Source organism: Macrotis lagotis, chromosome 1, assembly GCF_037893015.1.
Source record: "Macrotis lagotis isolate mMagLag1 chromosome 1, bilby.v1.9.chrom.fasta, whole genome shotgun sequence".
In the NCBI taxonomy this organism is placed as follows: domain Eukaryota; kingdom Metazoa; phylum Chordata; class Mammalia; order Peramelemorphia; family Peramelidae; genus Macrotis; species Macrotis lagotis.
The window spans coordinates 484,782,281-484,794,158 of record NC_133658.1 but is presented as its reverse complement, the minus strand read 5'-3'; the positions used below and the strand labels follow the sequence as shown (position 1 = coordinate 484,794,158).

Sequence of the window (11,878 nt, the reverse complement as noted above, 5' to 3'; positions counted from 1 at the left end):
CAACATTCAGTGTCTATATGATTAAAGATTTAGCCTCCTTGCAATGAACATTTTACCACAACCCATAACAATTTCTCTAAAATTGTAGAAAGGTTGAGAACCACCCCAATGGAAGGGTTTCCCTATAATACAAAATATTGGCACATAGAGTTGCTAAAGAAAGAATGCATTTTCTACGTACTACTCATTATACCTTCTTGGCAATTATTCTATAATGGGCATAATTGCATAAATAAATTAGAAAATATTTTTTAAAAAATCCAGAAATATTTGTTAAAGGCACAGAATAAAGGAAAAAAAGTTCACTTTGTGCTAAGATGTTGAAAAAGGTGGATTCATCAATTGTTCATACTTGCCTATTGCCAAGGTCATGGCTTTCAGTTTGTTTCTGACCAGCTTTACCACCATGCTCTTTTGTAATGGAGTAGATCTACAGCAGAGGACTGAACGACATCTCCTAGCTAGGGAAAGAAATTTATCTTCCAAGGTTTTGTCCAGTGCATAAGCCAGAGTTCTCCCATCAATCACAAGGCCAAGGTTGGGGCATGTGGCATCAGATGGGGAAGGTGGGTGGAGAGAGGTGAACCCAATGTTCAGCTTTCCAAGAGATTTATTCACTTCACTGTTTGAAAATTTTGACTCCACATAGTATAAACACTGTTCTAATAAAGCAGCACATGTTTCCTGAAAAAAAATAAACAAAAAACAAAACTGAACACTAAAAGCAAAATGGTAACAGGACCTAAAGAAAAACATCTATTATAGTATTATGAGTTTATATATATATATATATATATATATATATATATATATATATATATATATACTACATTTCTTATAACAAATTTTTTAAGTTGGAATGAAACTTGAGTTACTGATTTAAGAGCTTCTGGTAAATAAGATAAAACCATCCTTTTATGATATAAGAATCTAAACCAATTATTTATTTATACTACAGTGATAGATATTGCAATGCTTCCCTATGGGAAAGCTCATAATTCAGGTTAGTTAATGTTACCAAACACCTACTCTTTTTAGAGGTGGGATACAAAAATTAAATAGGATATGGGCCCTTTATGGGCTTATGGTTTGGCTGGAGTGAAAGGGAAAGATAAAGTATGTGTGTTTTTGTGTGTGTGTGTGTGTGTGTGTGTGTGTGTGTGTGTGTGTGTTTATGTGTGTGTTATAAAATTAAAAAGTCTAAATGAATGAGATGTTCAATTGTTATATATTGTCTGAAGGGGAAAAGAAAATTCCTGGAGGGAGGTCCATAATAGATGGAAGGGATACTTTAACTGAATCTCAAAGGATAAGTATGAATTAAGAAGGTGAAATTGAGAGGAAGGGGAATTTGGGCCTCAGGTAGGAAGGCAAAGAATCACAGGAAGTAATTTGGTTTGACTGAATTTATGAGATAGGACTAGAAAGGTAAAAGGTGGTGTCACTTTGAAGTATGATCTGAATGTGAAGGATCTTAGTTGTCATTTAGTCAGTGCCTAGAACACAAGAATGATAAAACTAGATCTGTCCATAAGGAAGATTATTCTGGCAATGATATCAGTAAGTCACTTGCATAACATGTTAGAGAAGGCTAGGAAATAATACCTTCCTCTTGGTTTCTTTGGAAAACTAGAAGTATCTCAGATGTAAAGCAAAACATCTGAGATGCTTTGTTCAACTTCTAAAAAGGGCTAGTTTAAGAACTTCTTCTAAAGCAATGCTACTATGAAAAAGGACTCAGTGAGTTATACTTTTTTTGAGGCCATTTAAGGCTTTTTAATTGATCTTATCCTTCCTAAACTGATTTATCTGCTTTTAATCAACAGTCTTTTTGGCAAATGTACTTACTTAATCATATCCAGTGGGAATTGCATTCAAATACAGGAAAGAAGAAAATAAACATTTATTAAGCACCTACTATATAACAGACATTGTGCTACTTGTTTACAAACTGCATTTGCTTCTCACAACATTCCTATGAGGTAGGGGCTATTATCCTCCTTTTCCAGATTGAGGAAATTGAGGCAAACAAAGATTAAGTGACTTGCCCAAGGTTGCAAAATGAATGACAAACGATTCTAACTACCAACAATTCAGAACAGGAGCTCCTAGGAAGGAAGTTGAGGGGTGGGAAGTGATCATACTTTTTTATCATGAATGTCTAATTAATCACCTATTTGGATTTCCCCTGAGGGCTCTTGGGAGGCTATGGATATTAGACTGCCAATATTATATGGCATCACTCAAAGTCAACACCTGACAAGAATCTGCCTACCTGTGATTCAGCATTCAGAGTAATGATTTCCTCATCATGGTCGAGCAGTTTGCAGGCGTAGGCAATATTAACGGCTGTTTCTTGTTTGTCTCCAGTGAGAACCCATATCTGCAGTCCAGCTTGTCGCAAGTTAGCGATAGTTTCTGGGACACCGTCCTGTAAGCGATCTTCAATGCCCGTTGCACCTAATCACAAAAGTGGGTGAATAGCATTCCCCACACTATCCCCAGACACTATGTATGACCTGTGAACCTTAGTTAGAATGAATATTGATATGTTATGGAAACTCACTTATTAATGACATCTTGGCTAGCCTCTTTCAACTTTGAACCTGCAGTTGACCACTGATTTTTAAATTTCAATTAGCGAGATAACAGGGAGTTTGATTTTTTCTGAGGGCAATTTCGTTGTGATTCATCACTGGGGTACAATAACCAGTGCTTCAAATTGCATTCAAAATTAGATAAGCTGGGGATACACTGGAATTTATTGTCATTTCCAAGAAACTTAATTCTCTGTACTTGCAACATAGTACCTTAAACTATTTTTTAAATACTTTTAAAAAAATTTATTTAAGGCAATGGGGGTTAAGTGACTTGCCCAAGGTCACAGAGTTAGGCAATTATTAAGTGTCTTAGCCTGGATTTGAACTCAGGTCTTCCTGACTCCAGGATCAGTGCTCTATCCACTGTACCACCTAGTTGCCCCTCCGTTTTTTTTGACTCCTGTTATGATTATGTGTATTTCTAAATGCTTTCCTGATAAACTTTTTGTATTCTGTCAAGGAAGTGGTAGAAATGATAATAATTCCTCCCTCCTCTGCCCCATACTGAGGGGTGAAGAAATTAAAATAAAAAGGAACAATTCCTTTCTTTCATTTAACAAATTTCTGTTGAGAGAGAAAAAAATCCCAAGGTCTTTCCTGCTCAGGACTTCACAATAACAATCAGGGCAAGCACATAATTTCCTGATAGAAGATCATTCTTTCTTTTTTTTTTTTTCAGTTTTTTACAAGGCAGTGGGGTTGTTACTTGCCCAGGGTCACACAACTAGGTAATTATTATGTCTGAGACCATATTTGAACCTCAGGTCCTCCTGAGCACCAAGACCGGTGCTTTATCCACCTAGCTGTCCCAGAAAATCATTCTTAGTGTACTTACAGTTGGAAACTGACAAATAAAATGGAAGATAAGCTTTATTTTCATTTGTACTACCTTTAGCCTATTTTTTTGGGGGGGGGATTAAAAGTTTGTGTTGTTCTTTCATATAGTTATGTCCAATTTTCTGGAATTCCATTTTGGGGTTTTCTTGGTAAAGATATTGAAACAGTTTGTCTTATCCTTTTCCAGCTCATTTTACAGATGAGGAAACAGTTTAGTAAGGGTCTGAGGCTGGATTTGAATTCATAAAGATGAGTCTTCCTGATTTCAAGTCAATAAAAAAGAAGTCAGCTCATTTGGCTATTTTTCTTTACACGGATTATAAGCAAACTTTTTCAATGTCTCTCCATAGATGTGGAGAAAATGATGCCTTACCAAAAGAAGTATAAAGTGTTTCTAAATTTTCCTGGTTTTAGTGGACCAAGTTGCCAAGAAGGTAAGTCAGCCTAGATTTATGGAGGAAAGGCAAGAATGGTCAGAAATCTTAATTCATCTGGAGTGGGATAAAGAAGAGAGAAGCAGGAGGGTCTTTTCCTCCCTCCTCAGTTCTTTATATTATACTCATTCCTCTACATCAGGAGTTTTTTTACCTGGGCTTTGTGACCTTTAAGAGTGGTTTTAGTGGACCATCTAACAAAAGTACACACTTCTAGTTCCAGCTTTACTACAAACCAGGTAAACCTCTCTGTGTTTCAGTTTCCTCAACCTATAAAAATGAAGGGGGGGTTGGACTGGATGACCCCTAAGGTGACTTCCAACTCTAAAAGTCTATGTATACGAATGAATAACTACTTCATCACAGCAACAATTTTCTGTATATTTAACAAATGCAGCCCCATGGACATATTACCAGCTTCTGGTGGGCCTACATCTACTGAAACAACATGAGTTCTACCACTTTAATCCTTCTACTCTTTACTATCAGTTGTCCTGAATGTGACCCAACCATAGAAAATAAGTAGATCTATAAATGGAGTTATGGAAGTTATGACATTAGTTTCAAAATGAAATATGGAAGAAGATAAATAGTAAATTCATGGGAACAGAGGTCTTAGAATTGTCTGAAACAAAATGCCTTTCTTCAGTTTTCCAAGGTAGCTTGCTTCTATGATTTATGATACTTTGGGGAAATGCCATACTCTTTATAGTATGATCCTTGGGAGTGCCAGGCTTTGGAGTATTTTAACAAGGGTAGCTAGTGAGAGTTCAGAGCCAAGTTAGTGCCTCTATATATCACTCAGAGACAGATGCCAGGCAGCTTTAATGAGAGAAAAGAAGGAATTCACCAACTGAGGATTTTTAAATGATGCTGGTGGAAATTAACCAGAATGTGGAAAATAAGTAGAATGGCATCCCGTGAATGAAGTTCTCGACCTCCAGACTAGCACAATCCCTCCTCCCCCAAGAAGTTGGGAAAGAAAATTCCAGAGCAGAGATGATCTTTTCTTTATAGTCTCATTAGCAAGGTGTCCAGTAGATGCTAGATTATTGACTGTTGCCTCTCTACCCCCATAAGTTGAACCCCTCTCACTGTTCTCAGTAGCAACACAATTCAAATGCTACAATGAAAAGAAAACAGCATGGTACAGTGAAAAAGAGAGCTGATGTTGCTTTGGATCCTTGTTTTTTTCACTGTGTGAATAAGATCTCAGTTTCCAAATGTGTAAAATGATTAGGTGGACAAGATGATCATTAAAATCCCTTCCAGTTCCAGTCTATGCTGACATTTGTTGATCAAAGGTTTTTAACCTTTTTTGAGTTTCATGGCTCCCTTTGGAAACCCATGGACCATTTCTCATAAGGATATATTTAAATACATAGGATTAAAATGGCTATTCATTTCAATGAAATAGTTATCATAATTGTAATTTTAAAAGTTTACTGGGTTCAGATTAAGAAGCCCTGAAATAGAGGAACAATTATTCAAATGGATCATAGAGGGGCGGCTAGGTGGCATAGTGGATAAAGCACCGGCCCTGGAGTTAGGAGTACCTGGGTTCAAATCCGGTCTCAGACACTTAATAATTACCTAGCTGTGTGGCCTGGGGCAAGCCACTTAACCCCGTTTGCCTTGCAAAAACCTAAAAAGAAAAGAAATGGATCATAGAATTTTTGATCTGGAAAGAAACCTGAAAATCGAACTAGTCTGCTGCAGTCATATTCAGAAGAAAAACAGGATGCCATTAAACCATACAGAAGGAATTCCTGGAGGTCACATATTGACTTAATGAAATAAGTCAATGAAATGCAATGTTTTCTATGTTGTATTGTTTTTATTTATTTTGTTGAATATTTTCCCATTAAATTTTAATTTGGTTTGGTCTGTACTCAGAAGTGTTGCAGGTCACATGAGGCCTACATGGGTCCCATGTTTGACATCTCTTATCTATTTTAACTCTTTCATTTTACAGCTGAAGAAACAAAGACCCAGATAAGTTAAGGGCATGATTAACCAAGATCACAATGGTCATAAGGGCAGAGCAGAGATTCAAGCCATGTTCTTTGCCTCTAAATGCAGTGATTTTTTTCACCTGGCAATGGCTTTTCATTCATTCTAAATCCAGTGATCTTTCCCACAATATCATGGTATCTTCCAGATAGGATCTTTGAAAGAGGTATCTGGATTCAGCCAATAAAATCTATTTGTATTTATGTTCTATTCTGCTAAAAAACAAAGCTAATAAAAATACCCCCTAACTTCTAAGCATAGTTAAGATCTGGTTATAGAGTATGCTATTTCTTCCCTCAAGTATAAGCAAGGTAGGCTTAGAAAATGGCTGCTTTCAGTCTTCTATGAAAGCACATAGTATGGAGAGCCCAAATTTGTTTCAAAGTGACCTGGAGGTCTTAAAGAGATCATTTATATTTTTAAATACTTAAATTAATTCACACCTGGGAGTAAGTTTTAGAATCATTCAGGCATAGTAAAACCCCATAATATATAAAGAATAAGGAGAACATCTGAATTTCTGTATTAGAAATAGAGAGATTATAAGACAGATGTCAGACATATGGCCTGCAACCTCTGGAACCAGATAAAATGTAATCAGAAAATATGAAACAAAATACAGATAGATACAATAAAACATAGATAATGATTTTCTAAATTAATTTGAACACACAGGGATTCTTATCTATGATTTAGCGTCTCCCTTTTAGTATAGAGGTTAAGAAAATTCTGTATTTTACTTAAATTGTTTTAGAGAGCTATCTTCTTGAATCATTTAGGAAAGAATATGAGTACAAGGCAGGTGAGTGAAAAATAATAGGCATGAGAATAATGCACACCAGATGAATGATGGGACCATGGGGAAGAATGCATTCCTGTCAAATTGGGCTTGACATTTAGTCCAGTTTGACTGAAATGAAGAGTTTATGAAAGCATGCTATAAGGGCAGAAACTCAAGAGGAGTCATAATGTGGAAGGATGATTGTAAGAAAAGTTCTTTGTAAGCCATAAAACTATCAAAGTATTATTATCATTGCTTTTGTTCAGTTATTTTTTGGTTGTCTGATTCTTTGTGACACAATGTGGGGCTTTCTTGGCAGAGATAACTAGATGGTTTGCTATTCTTCTCCAGCACATTTGACAGATGAGAAAACTGAGGCAAACGGGGTTAAGTGACTTGCTCAGAGTAATAGCTAAGAAGTTTCTCAGGCCAGATTTGAAAGCAAAAAGATACATTTTCCTGACTCCAGGACTGGCACTCTATCTACTACACTATCTAGCCACCCCTTAGTATCATTACTTAATGACAGGAAGTGAGAAGCATTTAGAGTTCACTTTCTTTTAATATTTATGTACAATGCATTCATATACAGGGAAAATCACAAGATTTCATGATGTATATAACAGCTTGTCCTTTTTACCTGACTAAAGTTGGAGGTAGGGAGGAAAATTTAGAAACACTTTATATTTCTTTTGGTAAGGCATCATTTTCTCCACGTCTATGGAGAGACATTTAAAGAGTTTGCTTATAATCCGTGTAAGGAAAAATAGCCAAATGAACTAATTCTTGACCAGGGTCATCTATCTCCTGGTTTGTGGTATTGAAAAATAGCACAGCTGCCCCTTGGGCACACCAGTCCAATGCCATCCCAGGGTTTTTTGGAACAACTTTCGAATTATGACTAATTCAGTTACCAGCTGGGGCCATGTCAAATATAGCTCAGAAACTTATTTTCTTTAAAGTTTCCTCTCTAAAAAGCCTTGCCACCATAAGATCCAGCTTTCAGCAGTTACCCAATAGGTGTAGATTGGTCTCCAGACGGATTGCAGACTGAAACAGCAGCTCATCCCGGTTCTCCAGTGAGGATTCAGCTTCCAAATGGCTTTGTAACCAGCAGGCATACTCTTCTTTACTTAGAACCTATTTGAAAAGGATATTCAGAGACCATTTCAGACACTAAGTGAGCATGACTGAATATCATAAAATAAAATAAATAGGATCACAAAGGAAATTAATTATACTGAAATATCATCTCTCTCTCTCTCTCTCTCTCCACACACACACACACACACACACACACACACACACACACACACACACACATGTCACAGAGCCCAGGTAAAAAAAACTCCTGATGTAGAGAATGAGTATAATATAAAGAGATCTGAGGAGGGAGGGAACGGCCCTTCTGCTTCCCTCTTCTTTCTCCCACTCCAAATGAACTAAGATTTCTGATCATTTTTGCCTTTCCTCCATAAATCTAGGCTGACTTACCTTCTTGGCAATACATAAGGTTCGCAATCCATCCACAGCATAGAGGTTTAAATAATTCTGTGTTTTACTTTGAATTTTTTTTTGGTGCTTTCCTCTTGAGTCATCTAGGTAAGAGTAATAACAAAAGTCCAGTGAGTGAAAAATAACCAACATAAGAATAATGCACACTTAAAAAAAATAAGCCTATAAGTGACTACTGGAAGCTTCTGTGGGAAAACCCTGAAAAACTTTCAAATGAGAAATATGTCTCCCGAGTTGCAGCTAACAGTTTTTGCTACTTTTTAAAAAAATCCTAACTAGTTCAATAGATATCAAAATCAATATTAGAATTGCTCAGGTCTCTTATCTAATCTTATCCAATATGTAAAATAGATGAAGTCCATTTCTTTCCTAGATCCTTATGAAAGAGCTTCTTAAGAAAATAAATTAAAACATTATATTTGTGAATAGTTCTAATTTTTTAAAAAACATTTTAATAAATGTTTGTTACTTTATATACTATAATCCGAGGGTGAAGAAACAAGATATAAGCTTGTTATATCTTGTTATTTATATATAAGCATTTCTCTGTAAATAACATTTCATATTCCATGATTATTTACTGTAATAGCCACAAGGTGCAGTGGGTAGGATGACATGATTAGAGGCAGGAAGCCTCACCATCCTGAGTTAAAATCTGTCCCTTAGACACTTACTGTGTGACTCTGGGCAAGTCACTTAATCCTATTGGTCTCAGTTTCCTTGTTTGTAAAATGAACTGAAGAAGAATATAGCAAATCACTCCAGAATTTTTGCCAAGAAAACCCCAAATGAGGTCATGAAGAGTCAGACATGTCATGACTCAATAGCAACAATTATTTACGAAAATCTGTTGGTGCTTGACAGCATGGTACACTGGTACACATGGTACACATGGAAGAAACATTTATATTCAAATTCTGATGGCTATTCACTGTCTGCGTGACCATAGGTGAACACTATACTTTCCTCAGTCTCAGTTTTCTCATATGTACAATAACAGTCTTTGCTGGCAACCTCACAAGGGTAGTGTGAAGATCAAATGATATATGAAATGCTTTGTAAAACTGAAAGTGCTAAAAATAAGTGTAATTAACCATCACTAACTTCCTCTATGGCTTCGATCAAGGAATCTTTTATGATCCTAACAGATAGATGGCAGATGTCTCATAAGAAGCAGAATACTTTATGTCACAATAAGCAATGCATAAGGTATCATCAAAGAGAGCTATGATCAGAAAAGAAAGTGGGTAGATCATTTAGTAAGAGTAAATGACAAAAGACAGCCTATATAATTGTTTGTCATGTAATAGTGGTTATGCTTCTTGAAGGAAGAAGACTAAAATGACATCATTATGCTGTGGTCAAAGAATAGTGTGTCTGATTACGGCTAATCAGAACAAAATGAGCTCAGAAGACTCTAGTACTGGTCAGGCACAAATAATCCATGTGACTGGTGTAATTAATATAATTCATGTAATATCTAGAGACTTGGACAAAAATTCCCAGTAAGTTTGGGCCGCCTTGTGGAGCATTTATGGAAGTTCATAAGAAAGACATAGGATAATGTATAGATAGGTAACGGTCTATACCACTGGAGAATGAATGAATGAATGAATGAATAATCATTAAGTGTTTATTGTATACCAAATACTTTATTAAATGTCTAGAAGACAAAGAAAAAAGTGAGACAGTCCCTGCAAGCTCACAATCTAACTAAGAAAAAAAATATATATGAGGGTCAACAGAAGTGTGGATGGAAAGATCCACAGGTCCTAGGGGTACAGGGTCAGGAAGATGACATGGATTGGGAGTCCTTAAGATTCACTAGTAAGTAAGATAGTAGTGCCCTGGAATAGTAGCTGGGTAGGTGTTGGAATCTGGAAGACCTTAGGAGGTAGAGCCAGAGTAGATAATATGGGCTGCTGTCCTACATCTTATCAGAGGGATGATAGTTGTCAACCCACTGCTAATATAAGCTTTGTAAGCACAGCTATATCTGCTTCACAGGGTGGTGGTGGGCTTGAAAGGGACTAACAACCTACTTTAGGAAGAGAATAGCGGAGCTATGGGTTTGAGTACATTGGGGATTCTAGGTTTGCTCTCATGGTGGAGCTCATGTCCACAGTAGAAATACCCATATTACTGTGATCTTTCTTTCTCACTTTCATGCATGTATGCACACAAACACATATACAAAACAATATTTACATATATACATATACATATACACATACATATATACAAAGTCAACAGAAGTTAGTTGTTAAGAAGAGCTCAGCTCTAACGCAATCTCAGAAAAAAAAAATATTAGAAATTAAAAAGGAATGGGGAAGAGGTAAATGGAATGATCTAAAGGTGTAAAAGACAACATCTAACTTTTTTTTAGGTTTTTGCAAGGCAAATGGGGTTAAGTGACTTGCCCAGGGCCACACAGGTAATTATTAAGTATCTGAGGCCGGATTTGAACTCAGGTACTCCTGACTTCAGGGCCGGTGCTCTGTCCACTGTACCACCTAGCCACCCCTATCTAACTTTTAAAATAAATTCAAATAATTGTGGTTAAAATAAATGTGAACTGTATTAAAGTCCTTACACAGGGTGTCCCATAAGTCTTACTGGAGTTTTATCCTTTAATACGGATGTGACCCTGGATTGCTCAAGGCTATGCCCTTGTATTAAAGATCTGATAGATCACAGAAACCCAGAAAGACTTAAAAGTATAAATCTAGCAATATAGTCTTTTGTTTTTTTTTGTTTTTTAAATTCTTTTTTTTTTTTGTCATACAAGAACCAACCTATTATAAGTATGGAAAGGTACACTGCCTGGAGATTTAGTTTTCTAGGTAAGAATTTTTTTTTTTCCTGTCCATAGCAGTCCCCATAAAGGCCAGCTACAGAGAGAAGTTGTAATCAGGGTTAGTGATGGCAGCAATCATACCAATGAATCATATGTCTTTGAAGTATTGAGGTATAAATGTCAACATGTTTTACATCATCTTAATGTCATCCTAATGGGAAACTGGAAAGAAGAATGGATGGAAAGAAATGCCTAAAGATCTTCCACTGAAAATACCAGAAGTAAGTCATAAATTTGAGATAGAAACCACACCTAAAATTTTGATAAGAGATTTTCTAGTGGAAAGAAGAATGGGATCCTTAAGAGGAATCTAAAGTCAGGGAGTCAAGTCCCACCTTTGATACTTTAGTAAGTCATCTTCTATGATTCTCAGGTTTCTTCTGAGTAAAAATGATGGAATTAGATTCTATGCCCTTGATATGTACAATTCTATGAAAATCTGTTCTTAGAAATTATAGTTGGATTCCAATTTGCTTAATAATGAATTCCCTGAAGAAGTCACATCTATTTGAATTCCCACTATATAAAGTTATATTATGTAAAATATGACACCTGGTTCTAGACCAATAGAAAATGTAGTACAAATTCAAATTATATGATCACCTCTGGGGATTCATCATTTCCAAGAATATTATGGCTTCCTAAAACATTCTGTACCAGTCTTTCTGATCCCCACTAGCAAATGAAGATACCTATGAAAAGGTCTTTCTTATTGTTACATGACTGCAAGAAAATCACATTTGGGACCTTCACTTGTTGACTTGAGTGTGAGAGGAGTATCCAGAGATGCTGCTAACATAGGATGTACTGTGATAATAGTATTTCATTAGAATACTATTCA

General features: G+C 36.1%; 1 protein-coding gene across 1 annotated transcript in view; it reads right to left on the bottom strand.

Annotated features, from left to right (window-relative positions):
* Positions 1–267: 267 nt before the first annotated feature.
* The window catches only part of ATP10A (ATPase phospholipid transporting 10A (putative)), a 230,865-nt gene continuing 219,254 nt past the window's right edge, over positions 268–11,878 (bottom strand). The window contains 4 exon segments of the mRNA XM_074213723.1: positions 268–684; positions 2,276–2,460; positions 7,679–7,805; positions 8,160–8,263. Of these exon segments, the coding sequence (XP_074069824.1) occupies positions 313–684; positions 2,276–2,460; positions 7,679–7,805; positions 8,160–8,263 (788 nt within the window). The 3' untranslated portion in view covers positions 268–312.